This window comes from Salvelinus alpinus, chromosome 26 (genome assembly GCF_045679555.1).
Source record: "Salvelinus alpinus chromosome 26, SLU_Salpinus.1, whole genome shotgun sequence".
Taxonomy (NCBI): Eukaryota; Metazoa; Chordata; class Actinopteri; order Salmoniformes; family Salmonidae; genus Salvelinus; species Salvelinus alpinus.
Genome location: NC_092111.1, coordinates 21,733,907 through 21,752,661, shown reverse-complemented (window position 1 = coordinate 21,752,661; position 18,755 = coordinate 21,733,907). Strand labels below are relative to the sequence as shown.

The 18,755-nt window shown below is 43.2% G+C and overlaps 1 protein-coding gene across 1 annotated transcript in view; it reads left to right on the top strand.

Moving 5' to 3' along the window:
- Positions 1-4,852: 4,852 nt before the first annotated feature.
- Positions 4,853-18,755, top strand: part of col28a1a (collagen, type XXVIII, alpha 1a) — a 28,862-nt gene continuing 14,959 nt past the window's right edge. The window contains exons 1-15 of the mRNA XM_071368200.1: positions 4,853-5,051; positions 5,985-6,131; positions 6,264-6,435; positions 9,806-9,932; positions 10,209-10,475; positions 10,703-10,723; positions 10,819-10,878; positions 11,931-11,984; positions 13,093-13,137; positions 13,235-13,261; positions 13,530-13,574; positions 13,861-13,905; positions 15,316-15,369; positions 15,480-15,548; positions 15,683-15,751. Coding sequence (XP_071224301.1) covers positions 6,011-6,131; positions 6,264-6,435; positions 9,806-9,932; positions 10,209-10,475; positions 10,703-10,723; positions 10,819-10,878; positions 11,931-11,984; positions 13,093-13,137; positions 13,235-13,261; positions 13,530-13,574; positions 13,861-13,905; positions 15,316-15,369; positions 15,480-15,548; positions 15,683-15,751 — 1,176 coding nt within the window. The 5' untranslated portion in view covers positions 4,853-5,051; positions 5,985-6,010. The remainder of the gene's footprint in view (positions 5,052-5,984; positions 6,132-6,263; positions 6,436-9,805; positions 9,933-10,208; positions 10,476-10,702; positions 10,724-10,818; positions 10,879-11,930; positions 11,985-13,092; positions 13,138-13,234; positions 13,262-13,529; positions 13,575-13,860; positions 13,906-15,315; positions 15,370-15,479; positions 15,549-15,682; positions 15,752-18,755) is intronic.

Genomic DNA, 18,755 nt, shown 5'->3' with positions numbered 1-18,755 from the left:
CACAGGAATGTATTCATCACATTGTTTTGACAAATGCTCTCTAAATATTATGACATCTATGAATGGTTTGCATTCTTGACTTAATCTGAGATACACCATTGACAGTGAACATCACTAGTGTAATATTCAAACTGTAATGTTCTCATCTGTAGAAGCTGCACAGACAGTATGTGCTTTTTTCAAAGGAGTTTCATTTCTCAATCGAGTCATATAGAAGACCTGTTTTGGGGGTTGTATTGGAGCGGGTTGGACAACTTCAAGTTCCTCAGTGTTCACATCACTGAGGATCTATCATGGTCCACACACCAACACAATCGTGAAGAGGGCATGACAACGCCTCTTCCCCCTCAGGAGGCTGAAAAGATCTGTCATGGGGCCTCAGATACTCAAAAAGTTAATACAGCTGGACCATTGACAGAATCTTGATTGGCTGCATCACCGCTTGGTATGACAACTGCTTGGCATCCGACCACAAGGCGCTACAGAGGACAGTGGGTACGGCCCAGTACGTCACTGGGGCCGTACTCCCTGCCAACCAGGACCACTCTGCTAGGCGTGGTCAGAGGAAGGGCATAAAAATTGTCAAAGACTCCAGCCACCCAAGTCACAGACTGTTCTCTCTGCTACCGCACGGCAAGCGGTACCGATGCACCAAATCTCGAACCAACAAGACCCTGAATAGCTTCTAACCCCAAATCATAAGACTGCTAAATAGTTAACCAAATAGCTACCCAGACTACCCAGACTTTCGCATTGACGCTTTTTGCACTAACTTTTTTGACTCATTACATACGCTGTTGCTACTGTTTATTATCTATCCTAGTCACTTTATTCCATACATATCAACCTCAATTACTGCGTACCCCTGCACATCGACTCGGTACTGGTACCCCGTGTATATAGCCAGGTTATTGTTACTCATTGTGTATTTATTATAAATGTTATTATTACGTGTTATTGCATTTTTATGTGTAAGCCGGCATTGTAAATACGAATTTGTTCTTAAATGACTTGCCTAGTTAAATAAAGGTTATATAAAAATAAAGACATTTAATAAAAAAAGGTCTATGTCTCTATTTTCTCTCTCTGCATTGTTGGGAAGGACCCATAAGTAAGCATTTCACTGTTAGCCTACACCTGTTGTTTACGAAGCATGTGACAAATCAAATTGTATTTGATTTTGAAATGAAAAATAAATAAAATATTGCTTAATGGCACAATCATCTGTAATGATTGTCTGATAGTGGTACTATTATTTGATATGTTGCTTGCTATATTCTTCTCCTTGATGGGTGGGAAAGGAGAATAGTAGCCATGGGGAAGGCAGGACAGTTGCATATTGTGACATATTCAGACATACTGTAGATACATACCAGATTGTTAAGTTGCTAGCCTATCACCTTCACTGGATATCACTTCTCCCAATCAGAGACAGTCTGTCAGAGAGAGGGATAGAGAGACTCTGACTAACTATTTTTTGTAATAGTTTGCATACCAAGGCAGACATTTCTTCAATTAACTTCATGTTGCTCTTTTTCATGAATGTAACGACTCTCCATCATACAATATGAACTATGTTTAAAACAACCTCTTTCCCAGTTTCACATATCTATCCCAGCATCATGCCTATCAGGTACCCATCTAAAAGGTTTGATACAACCAGATGAAGCACTCAAACCAGTCAAATTTGAAGCTGAAAACTGCCACATGTTTAACAAATGATCCAAGTATGGCAGGTTCAGGAAAACTACATACCCGCAGGCCACTCATGTATGAGCACCCAAGGGCATAAAACGGTCTTTCCTGAGTTATGCTTGCTACTGCAGATACATGTAACACTTTGAAGTCACGTTTCGTACATTTTGAGCACTTCTTTTTTATTAAACTGAACACCCAGAGTTCAGGCCGGCCAAATTTAGTTTTACAGTTTTAAAACCAAGCCTCGTTGGTGCTTGTACACAAGCTGCAAGGCAAATGCTGTAAAAAAGGGAAAAGGTCACACACCAGCTTCTCTGCAGCTTCACATCTCCCTAAATGACAGGCCTTGTGGAATTTATCTAGTTCAATACCATGGATGCCACTGCAAGTCCTATCAAGGGCTTATTCATTAGAACATTTAGAATCTTGCAGATAGAACATGAAACCTTGCGGATTTTGCAGATAGAACATGGCACCTTTAGAATGTTGCAGAAAGAACACAGACCTTTAGAATGTTTCCGATAGAACATGGAACCTTTAGAATGTTTCCAATAGAACATGGAACCTTTAGAATGTTTCCGATAGAACATGGAACCTTTAGAATGTTTCCGATAGAACATGGAACCTTTAGAATGTTTCCAATAGAATATGGAACCTTTAGAGTGTGTCTGATAGAACATGGAACCTTTAGAATGTTGCCATATCTATATCCGCAGCAACGCTCTGACCATTGGACCCTGTTGAACAGCACACCCCCATGTCTAGTCATAACACTATTTGGTGTTTTGGCCTCACGGATGACAGACCGTGCAAACTCCCAACTGATGGAAAGACAAGACAACCTGTGTTAGATTCCCCTTCTCTCCATCAGAGCCTGCCACCTCCGTGGAGTTGTTTTCTATATGGTCTAATGTTGTTTGTCTTTCATTATCTCAGTCGCATGTTTAGTTGCTGTACCAGGAGAGATGGCAGGAAGCCACCCTCCAAACACCCTGTCCGGTGGTGGCGGGGCTGGCATCGGTCCTGCCGCCAGGCTCTGTTGGTTTAACAGCCTGGCCCAGACACCCAGCCTGAGCCCAGACACTGACTCAGTACCCACTCACACAGTGCCAGAGCATGGCTTTCACAGCACCACACTGAATAATAATAACACTACACGCCACTGAGCAGACACTTTCATCCAAATCAACTTACAGCACAGTACAGTGCATACATTTTTTGTAAGTGTAGGCCTTTGTAATCCCTGTGGGAATTGAAGCCACAACCTTGGATTTAGCTAGTGTCCTGCTCTTACCAACAGAGCAACACAGGACTTCAATTCCAGCCAGGCAGTTATCAAGGAACATTCCTTCAACATTCTCGGAAGCAGAACCTTTTGACAGGCATGTTCTGTGGTTTGACATCTTTATAGTCTACTGTGCCGTGACACAGGGTTAGTAGTGCCTGGAAGGAGAAGCATCATGATCCCTGTCACACAGTGTAGATGTAGATCACTTCCCCCCTCCAGCTAGTGAGCACCCTCCTAGGCACCCTTCAACTAGGGAACTAGGGAAGTTTATGGCCGATTCCTCGGGAGGACATTTTAAGTATTGTGAAATACAAATATTTTAGGCTACTAATGCAACTAACTCCTGTGTCCTATTGTGAATATAGGTTGGTAATTTGAGCATTTTAACAGTTCGTAATGTAGTTTAGACTGTGTTTGATAATATGTCATGAAGTTTGCACTCTTGGGTTCCTGTGATAGTGAGTGACCTTGATAAAGTCGCTAGGTGTTTTCGTTACATCTTCAGAAAAACACATTGTGTCAACATCTGTAGTCTTTCTGGCCTGTTGCACCAAACCGGACATATCTCATGTGAAGATTGCTAACCTTTTCAGCTAGAGAAACCCCTCTTTCTCAGACACCTTTGATTTACGTCGTCTGGAATTGCCATAAAAACCCTGTCGGTCATGTCTCCTTACTGTGAGTTATAGGAAGGAGACAGGTACAGTGATGATGTTTCTTTCATATTGCAGTCATCCAGATGAGGTCTGGTACTTGCTATCCCATGAACTTGTGGGGTTGCTGCTTGGAGTGGGTCCAAGATGTTACTCAAAGGTTTAACAGATAATTCACTCCATCCCTACGCTCTTAGGAAAAAAGGTGCTGTCTAGAACCTACAACGGTTACTTGGCTGTGCACCTAGGAGAACCCTTTGAAGAACCCTTTTTGTTTCAAGATAGAACCCTTTCCACAGAGGGTTCTACATAGAACCTCAAAAGTTATCCTCTGGGGACAGCCAAAAAAATCATTTTGGAACCCTTTTGGTGTAGATCGCTGACCTACATGTACTCCAGACCTTGGTAAAAAACTGTGACTGAAAGTCTTGAAGTGCACATTACTTATGTGGTTTGACCAACATACAAGGTGGGCCGAGTTTGCACTTTTGGGATTATTACATTGGTTTCATTGTAGGCTAGCCTACCAGTCAAGCTAAATCAAGTGCACCTCCATTTTTTAAAAGAATTTGACTTATATTTGATCCAGGTCTACAGTACTCATGTGTTTTACCCCATAAGTCATATTTAGTGCCATATTGGCCCTGTTGAGTTTTAGTAGCATGTCGGTGAGGGTTGGTATTTGAGTCAGTGGATCATGGTAGAAACTCAATCACTCTGAATATTGAACCATGCATTGCGTGCTGGATGAGTAAGTGCTCACATTCAAATCTTCAAAGATCGAGTAGTAAAACCCTCCGGGGGGGTGTCTGTGGGTTCAATAAGACTCAATCGCCTACAGCTATGAATATAAACATATACACTAGTCCCACTAAGGTTATTTATTTGATTGTAACACATTAATAACATTAGAGGTTGGGTGGGAAGGATGTTGAAGGTTGATAGGCCACAATATGGTTTATGCATAGGGCCTATAAATAAATATTATAGACCAATAGTTGGCATGAATGATGACTGAGAAATCAAGGTTGTGGGACTGACCTCAATATTGTCAGTGAAAAAAACTGATTTACTATTGATGTTATCAATATGAAAAATGTGCAATAACCTAAACTCATTTTTTCCCATCAATCTGATAAGAATCAGCCCTGTAGCTTTATACAATACTGGTAAAGGGAGGCATCCCCGTGCTGTTTGACAACAGTGCGATGATAGGCGCGCTTCATAAATATTCAGTGTGCCCAGTGCAGCCCCCTCGTGCAGGTTTGAATCGATTCGAGCGGGTTGATCACCGTTGCTCTCTCTCGCTTTAGGACTAAACCGGGGATAAAAAACTCGCCCACTGGATTATGTAATTGAGACCAAATGAGCGGACTATTACTGTGATTGATTGTATTTAAATGAGAATCAAGGTAAGGTTTAATTGAATTGAAACTATGTTATGTAACACATTCGTGTCAAGTGTAGGCTATTGAACACGTAGAGAGAATATTGTTGTAGAAAATCCAATGACAATCGCATTTGCTGCATATTGTATTCCAGATTGAAATGTTTTTTTATATATATATTTTTTAATAAATAGTGATAATAATGATGAGTTTGGTGTTGTCTGCGCTTTTAAATCAATCAATCCGTTGATTTGATAGCATTAACTTGTTCTCCGAATACTTCTCAGGAATTATGCATTTATGAATTATGCATTTATAATCACAAATTCCAATTCAAATAACTTGATAAAAATGAAATTCCTGAAATAAAAATATATTTTGTAACTAAATGGGAACATTTTCTGAAGAAAAAATTGTCTGACCATATCCTGAAAATTACTGCTGTAAAGACAAACAGTAACTGGCAATAACTTTGGTAAAATAAACAGATGATCTCACACAGAGAGCAGTGATTCTGGTTTCCTGGGTAGTCATTATGATGTTACAGCTGCAGCTATTCCCTCACTGGAGGCTTCATGTACAACCTGTTCCCTTTGCTTGCAAACAAATTATGATATCACATTAGCCCAAATTGATCTGGCGTCATTTAAAGTTGTATTATGGTGTTGCCGCCCTCTAGTGTGTACAGAAGTCATAGCACTCTTCTGTGACTAGGTGTGTGTGTGTGTGTGTGTGTGTGTGTGTGTGTGTGTGTGTGTGTGTGTGTGTGTGTGTGTGTGTGTGTGTGTGTGTGTGTGTGTGTGTGTGTGTGTGTGTGTGTGTGTGTGTGTGTGTGTGTGTGTGTGTGTGTGTGTGTGTGTGTGTGTGTGTGTGTGTCTGTTTGTGTGTCTGTTTGTGTGTCTGTGTGTGTTCTGAATTAGGAGAAGTTGTCTCAAACTCATGTTTGGTTGGTTCTAGGCTGAGCTGCTGGACAAGAGATCAAGATGAGGAAGGTTGTGGAGCTGTTGCTCCTCGTGTTGGTACTAACACACACAGCCAGGGTTCAGGGCAGGAGGAGGAAGGGCCAGAGAGACGACAACCAGGTCCTCCAAAATGAAGGGAAAAGTAAGTGGGTTTCATTCATTCATTAATTAATTAATTTATTAATTCATTCATTCATGTATTCATTCACTCACCTGCAATCCTCTCCACCCTGTCTCTCTTTCCATCCCTCTCTCTCTCCCCCCTCCCCAATAGTTCTGATCTGCCCGGTGGAGATCATGTTCATCCTGGACAGCTCAGAGAAGGCCAAGGTGCTGCTGTTTGAGAAGCAGAAAGACTTCGTCCTGCGTTTCAGCACGCGGCTCATGCAGATCCAGGCAGCAGGTTGGAGACTGAGGTTGAGGCTGGCTGCACTGCAGTACAGCAGGTTGGTACTGTAGAGGTTAGAGGGATGAGGCTGACTGTGCTGCAGTACAGCAGGTTGGTACTGTAGAGGTTAGAGGGATGAGGCTGACTGTGCTGCAGTACAGCAGGTTGGTACTGTAGAGGTTAGAGGGATGAGGCTGACTGTGCTGCAGTACAGCAGGTTGGTACTGTAGAGGTTAGAGGGATGAGGCTGGCTGTGCTGCAGTACAGCAGGTTGGTACTGTAGAGGTTAGAGGGATGAGACTGACTGCTGCAGTACAGCAGGTTGGTACTGTAGAGGTTAGAGGGTTGAGACTGGCAGCGCTGCAGTACAGCAGGTTGGTACTGTAGAGGTTAGAGGGATGAGGCTGACTGTGCTGCAGTACAGCAGGTTGGTACTGTAGAGGTTAGAGGGTTGAGACTGGCAGCGCTGCAGTACAGCAGGTTGGTACTGTAGAGGTTAGAGGGATGAGGCTAACTGTGCTGCAGTACAGCAGGTTGGTACTGTAGAGGTTAGAGGGATGAGGCTGACTGTGCTGCAGTACAGCAGGTTGGTACTGTAGAGGTTAGAGGGATGAGACTGACTGCACTGTAGTACAGCAGGTTGGTACTGTAGAGGTTAGAGGGATGAGGCTGACTGTGCTGCAGTACAGCAGGTTGGTACTGTAGAGGTTAGAGGGATGAGGCTGACTGTGCTGCAGTACAGCAAGTTGGTACTGTGGAGGTTAGAGGGATGAGACTGGCAGCGCTGCAGTACAGCAGGTTGGTACTGTGGAGGTTAGAGGGATGAGACTGACTGTGCTGCAGTACAGCAGGTTGGTACTGTAGAGGTTAGAGGGATGAGGCTGACTGTGCTGCAGTACAGCAGGTTGGTACTGTAGAGGTTAGAGGGATGAGGCTGACTGTGCTGCAGTACAGCAGGTTGGTACTGTGGAGGTTAGAGGGATGAGACTGACTGTGCTGCAGTACAGCAGGTTGGTACTGTAGAGGTTAGAGGGATGAGGCTGACTGTGCTGCAGTACAGCAGGTTGGTACTGTAGAGGTTAGAGGGATGAGGCTGACTGCTGCAGTACAGCAGGTTGGTACTGTGGAGGTTAGAGGGATGAGGCTGACTGCTGCAGTACAGCAGGTTGGTACTGTAGAGGTTAGAGGGATGAGGCTGACTGCTGCAGTACAGCAGGTTGGTACTGTAGAGGTTAGAGGGATGAGACTGACTGTGCTGCAGTACTACAGGTTGGTACTGTAGAGGTTAGAGGGATGAGGCTGACTGTGCTGCAGTACAGCAGGTTGGTACTGTGGAGGTTAGAGGGATGAGACTGACTGTGCTGCAGTACAGCAGGTTGGTACTGTAGAGGTTACAGGGATGAGGCTGACTGTGCTGCAGTACAGCAGGTTGGTACTGTAGAGGTTAGAGGGATGAGGCTGACTGCTGCAGTACAGCAGGTTGGTACTGTGGAGGTTAGAGGGATGAGACTGACTGTGCTGCAGTACAGCAGGTTGGTACTGTGGAGGTTAGAGGGTTGAGACTGGCAGCGCTGCAGTACAGCAGGTTGGTACTGTAGAGGTTAGAGGGATGAGCTAACAACCAGAGAGGTTCTATCCCATGGCAGCTGGGATAAAAATCTGGGCGGGAGTGGGCTGGCAACCAGTGGGTTGCTGGTATTAGTATCCCACTGAAGATGTCATCTTCTGCCATTGTGCCCTCGAGCAAGGCACTTAACTCTAACTGCTCTCCTTCTAACATCTCTATATTTAACTGTTCTCCTTCTAACATCTCTAGATTTAACTGTTCTCCTTCTAACATCTCTAGATTTAACTGTTCTCCATCTAACATCTCTCGATTTAAGTGTTCTCCATCTAACGTCTCTAGATTTAACTGTTCTCCTTCTAACATCTCTAGATTTAACTGTTCTCCATCTAACGTCTCTAGATTTAACTTTTCTCCTTCTAACATCTCTAGATTTAACTGTTCTCCATCTAACATCTCTAGATGTAACTGTTCTCCATCTAACGTCTCTAGATTTAACTGCTCTCCATCTAACGTCTCTAGATTTAACTGCTCTCCATCTAACGTCTCTAGATTTAACTGCTCTCCATCTAACGTCTCTAGATTTAACTGCTCTCCTTCTAACATCTCTAGATTTAACTGCTCGCCATCTAACGTCTCTAGATTTAACTGTTCTCCATCTAACATCTCTAGATTTAACTGCTCTCCATCTAACGTCTCTAGATTTAACTGTTCTCCATCTAACGTCTCTAGATTTAACTGTTCTCCATCTAACGTCTCTAGATTTAACTGTTCTCCATCTAACGTCTCTAGATTTAACTGTTCTCCATCTAACGTCTCTAGATTTAACTGTTCTCCTTCTAACTTCTCTAGATTTAACTGTTCTCCATCTAACGTCTCTAGATTTAACTGCTCTCCATCTAACGTCTCTAGATTTAACTGTTCTCCATCTAACGTCTCTAGATTTAACTGTTCTCCATCTAACGTCTCTAGATTTAACTGTTCTCCATCTAACGTCTCTAGATTGAACTGTTCTCCATCTAACGTCTCTAGATTTAACTGTTCTCCTTCTAACTTCTCTAGATTTAACTGTTCTCCATCTAACGTCTCTAGATTTAACTGTTCTCCATCTAACGTCTCTAGATTTAACTGTTCTCCTTCTAACTTCTCTAGATTTAACTGTTCTCCATCTAACGTCTCTAGATTTAACTGTTCTCCATCTAACGTCTCTAGATTTAACTGTTCTCCATCTAACCTCTCTAGATTTAACTGTTCTCCATCTAACGTCTCTAGATTTAACTGTTCTCCATCTAACGTCTCTAGATTTAACTGTTCTCCATCTAACGTCTCTAGATTTAACTGTTCTCCATCTAACATCTCTAGATTTAACTGCTCTCCATCTAACGTCTCTAGATTTAACTGCTCTCCATCTAACGTCTCTAGATTTAACTGCTCTCCTTCTAACAGCTCTAGATTTAACTGTTCTCCATCTAACATCTCTAGATTTAACTGTTCTCCATCTAACGTCTCTAGATTTAACTGTTCTCCATCTAACGTCTCTAGATTTAACTGTTCTCCATCTAACGTCTCTAGATTTAACTGCTCTCCATCTAACGTCTCTAGATTTAACTGCTCTCCATCTAACGTCTCTAGATTTAACTGCTCTCCATCTAACGTCTCTAGATTTAACTGCTCTCCATCTAACGTCTCTAGATTTAACTGCTCTCCATCTAACATCTCTAGATTTTATTTTTTTTATTTTTTATTTTTTTTATTTCACCTTTATTTAACCAGGTAGGCAAATTGAGAACACGTTCTCATTTACAATTGCGACCTGGCCATTTAACTGCTCTCCATCTTCTTCTTCTTTTTCTTCTCCTCCTAGTTCTGTTTCTCTGGAGCACAACTTCCGGGACTGGCAGGATGTGGATGTGTTCCAGAGCAGAGTGGCGTCCATGGCCTACATCGGACACGGAACCTACTCAGCCTACGCCATCACTAACGCTACACAGGTCTGCATATCATTATCTAGTAGCACTTTATTTGGATTGTCCCTTGCAGATGGTTGATGGATGTTAAACTAACCATCAACTAACCGTTCAACTAACTATCCACTAACAGTCCTAGCCCCAAGCCAATAGGGTTACAAATGAAAGTTTGTTGATAGTTGGATTATTCATAGAGGACTATTCAAAAAAAGTAAACCCAATTGAGAACAAATTGCACCACACCAAAAAACAAGTATTAGACCCAATACCAAAGTACAATCAAATGATTATAACACCCAGATGTTTAGCCGTGAGACAGCGGCCAACAGCCTGAGGGTGATGTTGCTGATGACTGACGGCGTGGACCATCCCCGTAGCCCCAGTGCTGTGACCGCCGCATCCGAGGCCAAGAACCACAACATTCGTCTGTTCACCATCGGGCTGTCGGGTCTACCCAGGGATATGCCCACCAATGTCAGGTTACGTTCCATAGCCAGCGCCCCGCCACAGCAGCACGTCCTCAGCCTTACAGACAACCTGCTGGAGGATAAACTTTTCAGAGAACTGGTGAGTGGTGGTGGGAGTGAGCTGTCCTCAAGGATGCCAACATGTTTGACATTGCCATACACTTCTAGATGTTTATGTTTTCCTTCACCCCCTAAATCCCAAATCAGTAGGGCTCTCGCAGTGAATTACCTAACCAGGATTAAAAGGGCTCAATTTAAACATGTACATTACTGAGCACCTAAGTGTGAGCTATCAAAATATAAAGCGCTGTTATTTCTTCTTTTTAGAACACGCTTGTCAACACAGGGGTAAGTATGTCTCTTTTTCTTGTAACCATCCATTTGGAATGTAAAGATGACTATCTCTGAGGTGTATACTCAAATGTTGCTTCTCTTGGTTCCAGTGCCCACAGCCGAAGTCCTGTCTGTGTGATAAAGGAGAAAGAGGTCCCCCTGGAAGCCCAGTGAGTCCACTTCTGTCTCATCGTCTAACCCATTCTTGTTTTTGCTCAAAAGCATCCTCTAGTAGCCAGTACATACCATACGCTATAACTCTTCTTCAGTTTTGATTTGTTGTTCTCTTCTGTCTTTAGTCAATTCATTCAATTCAGGAAGTACACTGACGTTTTAATTCCAATTTTTGTCATGTGTTTCGTCATTGACCTCATGTGTCCAGGTTGATGTGTCCAGGTTGACAGTGGTTTACTCTGCAGTACAGAGGAGCAGTAATCCTCAGGCCTGTGTTATTGCTGGCATGTTCACCAGTTGGACAACCATGGGCTGTAACCCCCCTACATATCCTTTTGTATGCAACCAGGGGCTTTTCCAGTCATAGCCCCCCTGTCCCTAACCCACCCTAAACTGCTCAACACCCCTGTAACACCCCTGAATACTCATAGCAGGTGCTCATAGCAGGGGCATCTGGCCTCTTTGTGAATAGGATGAGGTGTATCTGGCCTCTGTGTATACAAGAGTGGTCCTGGGCATCACATCAAAGAGTAGGAAGTGTTTCCGACACTGCATGTGTAGCAGGCCTGTACTGTGCGAGGGGTCGAAGGGTCATGGCGTAAAATAAAATAATAGTGTAGTGGGACTTTGTGTGTTTTGACTAGCAGGCCTTTTGAAGAGAGGCTTTTTGGCTGGAAGCAGTGGTCAAGGATAGGAGATTAGATGTGGGCAAACACACAGGGAGGGGATGAGCATTAGGGTGTTAGGGAGTTGACTGAGGTTATAAGGTACAGAGGCCCCTGACACTATTGAGTTGACTGAGGTTGTATAGGCTACCACTTAAGGTTTGAGGCTGATAATACATAGAGAGGTCACAGGAAGAGCATAGACAGGGACATGCACCGAACGACCACGGTCACCTACTGTACGCACAAATCTACACACACTATGGGGATGTTATGGGAACAACCAGAGATGAAAAAGGGCCCCAAAAAGTCACATTCTGTCCAACGATCTGTCCATTCTATCCTCTGATGGAATGATCTCTCCATTCCTTTGAAATCTGCAGGGGAAATCAGCCCAGCCTGGATCTGACGGTACTCCCGGTCCAAAAGGATTTCATGTAAGTTCTTCGTTTTGTCCTGAGATAATCCCACCATGTTCATTTGTAGTGACAGAAAGAATGCAGTGTTGATGTTCGTTGGAATGTTTTTACATACGTTGATGTTCGTTGGAATGTTTTTAAATACGTTGATGTTCGTTGGAATGTTTTTATATATGTTGATGTTCGTTGGAATGTTTTTATATACGTTGATGTTCGTTGGAATGTTTTTAAATACGTTGATGTTCGTTGGAATGTTTTTACATACGCTGATGTTCGTTGGAATGTTTTTATATACGTTGATGTTCGTTGGAATGTTTTTAAATACGTTGATGTTCGTTGGAATGTTTTTACATACGTTGGTGTTCGTTGGAATGTTTTTAAATACGTTGATGTTCGTTGGAATGTTTTTATATGCGTTGATGTTCGTTGGAAAGTTTTTAAATACGTTGATGTTCGTTGGAATGTTTTTAAATACGTTGATGTTCGTTGGAATGTTTTTATATACGTTGATGTTCGTTGGAATGTTTTTATATACGTTGATGTTCGTTGGAATGTTTTTATATGCGTTGATGTTCGTTGGAATGTTTTTATATACGTTGATGTTCGTTGGAATGTTTTTATATATGTTGATGTTCGTTGGAATGTTTTTGTATATGTTGATGTTCGTTGGAATGTTTTTATATACGTTGATATTCGTTGGAATGTTTTTATATACGTTGATGTTCGTTGGAATGTTTTTATATATGTTGATGTTCGTTGGAATGTTTTTATATACGTTGATGTTCGTTGGAATGTTTTTATATACGTTGATGTTCATTGGAATGTTTTTATATACGTTGATGTTCGTTGGAATGTTTTTATATATGTTGATGTTCGTTGGAATGTTTTTATATATGTTGATGTTCGTTGGAATGTTTTTATATACGTTGATGTTCGTTGGAATGTTTTTATATACGTTGATGTTCGTTGGAATGATTTTATATACGTTGATGTTCGTTGGAATGTTCTTAAATACGTTGATGTTCGTTGGTATGTTTTTATATATGTTGATGTTCGTTGGAATGTTTTTAAATACGTTGATGGATATATGGATGCATTCACTGTCTGATCTCTGGTGTCACTGTAGGGGGAACCTGGTATCAACGGAAGGCCTGGGATGGAGGGTATCGAGGTACTGTAGCATAGATGACTAAAACAATCTATACAGGTATATTGTTGACTTATAACTTATGTATAGATTTTTATTGAGAACTCTCCTGTTGTTTTAGGGTCGGCCCGGCACTAGAGGGGAAAAGGTGAGATACCAGTACTACTTGGTGACCGTAAATTAATTGTGCAAAGATAATTGACCCATGATGGATTAGATACTGAATCATAGTGAAACAGCTGGTCAAGATCCCCATGCTACCCTGACAACAAACAGTAGACTGTAGTGTTTGTTCTACACTACATGCTAGCTAGATAACATCAGTTTTAATCAGTACCCTGGTCCTCTGGCACGCCACGGTTTAAAACGCTCAGCGCAGTCAAAATCCAGTCTTCTCTGATTAAAATGTCTTCCAGGGGGAAAGAGGCGAGTGCGGCGTCCCCGGGATGAAGGGAGATCAAGTAGGTTTTTTATGAATGACTCTCTCAGCTCTCTCCATGTCTCTGCTCTGTTCATTGTAAATGGCTATCCTCCCACTGACTGCTGCTCAGTGCATTCGGATGAATTGCTGACTAAGGATTAACTGCATTGTGAAGAGAGAGCTATATGCTAGACTCAACAGCTTGCAAGCTTGTAGCTGGGAGTGAGAGTTGCACATGTCCTTTTAAAGTTCTTGTGACTTTTGGCTGCAACCTCAATAGGTTGTTATGTCCCTCTTCCCCGCCTGACTGTGACCTGTTCCCACAGGGGCCAGACGGACCTCCAGGCCCTCGGGGACCCAGAGGAGAGCAGGTGACTCAATATAATATAATACAACTTTATTGTCCATATGTTACAGCGAACAATATGGTCAATATGGTGGTGGCATGGTCATTTTGGAGACATGCAGATCAATGGTTTTTCCCAGAGGCCTCAGACAATGTTTGTTTGGTTGTCGATACAGACTTGGGGCCCTACAAAATAGATCAAAATAGATAGCCAAGTCCCAGGGATAAGTCAAAGTCATTATGTCTGTACTGCTTGTGAAACAAAAAGAAAACTCATCTTCATATCAATTCTTTCGAACACACTTTAGCACTGTAAGGGGAAAATATTATATTTGACTTACCCTGGAAACTAGAGGAGGCTGGTGGGATGAGCTACAGGAAGACGGCTAATTGTAATGCATGGAATGGAATCGATGGAACGGAGTCAAACGTGTTTTCCATATGTGTGATGTGTTTGACTCCGTTGCAATATTCCATTGCAGCCATTACCATGATCCCGTCCTCCTATAGCTCTCCCCACCAGCCTCCTCTGCTGGAAACAGTAAAACAACTAGGTTTAATTGAATAAGGCCCTGAGTATCTTCAGAATCCAGTATATGTACTTGCATGTGTTCTAAATTAATGTCTTCGATTTACGTACTGAGAAGAAATCCCCATGGCTTTATACATTTGGAAGAATCCCACTCCTCACACAACACTCTGCCCATTCATACCTGTGTGTGAATGAGTGAGTGGTCAAATTGAACGATTCCTGTGTCTACACCCCTACATCCGACCCTCCACTGGAACCATCAGTATCTCATGGAGATGCACACTGAGTATGAAGCTCTTCTCCCAGTCTGCACTTATGGAATGTGAGTCCTGGCTTAGTCCTTATCCCGCCATAATGGAGCCTAACTAAAGCAGTCCCTCCAAGCCTGCAGTTTATTATCTCCCACCAGACTATTGTCCTGCAGGATTAGTGTTTCGGCACGTTATCCACGCCCTTTAATTCCTCCTTAAACGCTTTTCACGCCCCTCCTGCGTTAGCATGACAACAGCAGTCCATCACCTGAATACGGTGGTGGTTTTTAGATTTCAATTTTAGTCCTGGTTCTAGATCATGTTCCCATGAGGACTAGGGAGTCCCTATGCAAATAATTGTAGAATTAAGGAGGATGAGGCTAGTGGACACATCATTTGATTGACCACACCCTGACCCTCCAAACTATACATTATCTGTTTGCCATACCATAACATTGACCAGATAATGTGAAACTAAAGCTTACTTTGGGATAACTCACACATCGCGGCTCACACGCATTTCCAATGACAAAATAAGTTAGGGGGGTGGGGGGGTTCTATCCAGGAAAAACTCAAAGCCCTGTGAATTTAGTCTACTGCAGATTATTTAAATTCAGGCATTGACCAAGGTGTTTTCTTGTCTCTGTTGCAGGGTCTTAGTGGAGGTCCTGGGGACCAGGGCCCTGAAGGACTTGTAGGACCCAAAGTAAGGATGACGTTAAACTTCCAATACCTCCGGAAATGTTCTAGATAAAAATACAGCTAAAATGTATTGAGGAAAATGGGGTAAAGTGAATGACGCCCCTCTCTTTCCAGGGTGACCGTGGACCTGGTGGAGTGACAGGACCTCCAGGGGATACTGGCATCGGCTTTCCTGGACCTAAAGTTAGTTTAGATATTCTTTATTTTTGGAGGCGTTACTTCTGCCTATTTTCTGTCATGCAATCTCTCTAGTGATCTCTCTAGTAATCCCTCTAATGATCTTTCAGACTCTAATCCTAATTTCTTCTGTATCCCAGGGCAATAAGGGAAACCAGGGAAGGCCTGGACCCACCGGTCCCATGGGTATGGGTGAACCAGGACTGCCGGTAAGTTCACAATATTCGTTATGGCTAGATACAGTTGAAGTTGGAAGTTTACATACACCTTGGCCAAAGACATTTAAACTCAGTTTTTCACAATTCCCTGTCTTAGGTTAGTTAGGATCACCACTTTATTTTAAGAATGTGAAATGTCAGAATAATAGTAGAAAGAATGATGTATTTTAGTGTTTATTTCTTTCATCACATTCCCAGTATTAGTACTTGGTAGCATTGCCTTTAAATTGTTTAACTTGGGTCAGACATTTCAGGTAGCCTTCCACAAGCTTCCCATAATAAGTTGGGTGCATTTTGGCCCATTCCTCCTGACAGAGCTGGTGTAACTGAATCAGGTTTGAGGGCCTCCTTGCTCGCACACACTTTTTCAGTTCTGCCCACACATTTTCTATGGGATTGAGGTCAGGGCTTTGTGATGGCCACTCCAATACCTTGACTTTGTTGTCCTTAAGCCATTTTGTCACAACTCTGGAAGTATGCTTGGGGTCATTGTCCATTTGGAAGACCCATTTGCGACCAAGATTTAACTTCCTGACTGATGTCTTGATATGTTGCTTCAATATATCCACATAATTTTCCTTGCTAATAATGCCATCTTTTTGTAAAGCGCACCAGTTCCTCCTGCAGCAAAGCACCCCACAACATGATGCTGCCACCCCCGTGCTTCACGGTTGGGATGGTGTTCTTCAGCTTGCAAGCATCCCCTTTTTACTCCAAACATAACGATGATCATTATGGCCAAACAGTTCTATTTTTGTTCCATCAGACCGGAGGACATTTCTCCAAAAAGTACGATCTTTGTTCCCAGTTGCAAACCGTAGTCTGGCTTTTTTATGGCGGTTTTGGAGCAGTGGCTTCTTCCTTGCTGAGCGGCCTTTCAGGTTATGTCGATATAGGACTTGTTTTACTTTTGTATCTGTTTCCTCCAGCATCTTCACAAGGTCCTTTGTTGTTGTTCTGGGATTGATTTGCACTTTTCGCACCAAAGTCCGTTCATCTTTAGGAGATAGAACGCGTCTCCTTCCTGAGCGGTATGACGGCTGCGTGGTCCCATGGTGTTTATACTTGCGTACTATTGTTCGTACAGATGAACGTGGTATCTTCAGGCGTTTGGAAATTGCACCCAAGGATGAACCAGACTTGTGGAGGTCTACAATTTTTAATTGGCTGATTTCTTTTGATTTTCCCATGATGTCAAGCAAAGAGGCACTGAGTTTGAAGGTAGGCCTTGAAATACATCCACAGGTACACCTCCAATTGACTCAAATTATGTCAATTAGCCTATCAGAAGCTTCTAAAGCCATGACATCCTTTTCTGGAATTTTCCAAGCTGTTTAAAGGCACAGTCAACTTAGTGTATGTAAACTTCTGACCCACTGGAATTATGATACAGTGAATTATAATGGAAATAATCTGCCTGTAAACAATTGTTGGAAAGATTACTAGTGTCATGCACAAAGTAGATGTCCTAACCGACTTGACAAAACTATAGTGTGTTAACAAGAAATTTGTGGAGTGGTTGAAAAACAAGTTTGAATGACTCCAACCTAAGTGTATGTAAACTTCGTACTTCAACTGTATGTAAGGGCCGACGCCGGACAAGAGAAGCAGGTACGGGGAGTCAGACATTTATTCGGGAACAGACATAGAACAAGACAGGAACAGCATCAGCACACGGGTAACACAGACATATGACAAACAATGCAGCAGCGGGGAACAGAGCTGGGGAACTGACAAATATAGGGGAGGTAATAAACAGGTGATTGAGTGAGTCCAGGTGACTCCAATATCGCTGAAGCGCGTGACGAGGGAAGGCAGGTGTCCGTAAATGATGATGGCAGGAGTGCGTAATGCAGGGCAGCCTGGCACCCACGAGCGCCAGAGGGAAAGAGCGGGAGCAGGTGTGACAGAAACTCCCCTCTAGGGGGCGCCACCCGGCGTCCCACCTGGGCGAGCCGGTGGAGACATGAGCGCTGGGCAAACCGGCTGGGGGTAAACTCCCCGCGAACCGGCAGGGGTGTGGGAGCCTGGCAAACAGGCATAGAACACGACAGGAACAGCGTCAGAACACGGGTAACACGGACATATACCAATCAATCCCGAAGCAGGGAACAGAGCTTGGGAACAGACAGATATAGAGAAGGTAATGACACAAGTAATTGAGTCCACGTGAGTCCAATGATCGCTGATGCGTGCGACGGGGGGAAGGCAGGTGTGCGTACTGATGGTGGCTTGAGTGCATAATGCTGGGGATCCTGGTGCCCTCGAGCGCCAGGGGGAGGAAGAGCGGGAGCAGGCGTGACAAGATATCTTTCTTACGTCAACGCTTGCTTGACATAGCCCTCTACAACAAAGCTTTCTTAGTGTTCAACAATCTCTCTCTACCCTTAACCTTGTTCTGAACACCTCCAAAACAAAGGTCATATGGTTTGGTAAGAAGAATGCCCCTCTCCCCACAGGTGTTATTACAACCTCTGAGGGTTTAGAGCTTGAGATAGTCACCTCATAAAATGATTTGGGAGTATGGCTAGACGGTGCACTGTCCTTCTCTCAGCACATATCAAAGCTGCAGGCTAAAGTTAAATCTAGACTTGGTTTCCTCTATCGTAATCGCTCCTCTTTCATCCCAGCTGCCAAACTAACCCTGATTTAGATGACCATCCTACCCATGCTAGATTACGGAGACATAATTTAAAGATCGGCAGGTAAGGGTGCTCTCGAGCGGCTAGATGTTCTTTACCATTCGGCCTTCAGGTTTGCCACCAATGCTCCTTATAGGACACATCACTGTATTCTATACTCCTCTGTAAACTGGTCATCTCTGTATACCCGTCGCAAGACCCACTGGTTGATGCTTATTTATAAAACCCTCTTAGGCCTCACTCCCCCCTATCTGAGATATCTACTGCAGCCCTCATCCTCCACATACAACACCCGTTCTGCTATTCACATTCTGTTAAAGGTCCCCAAAGCACACACAGCCTTGGGTCACTCC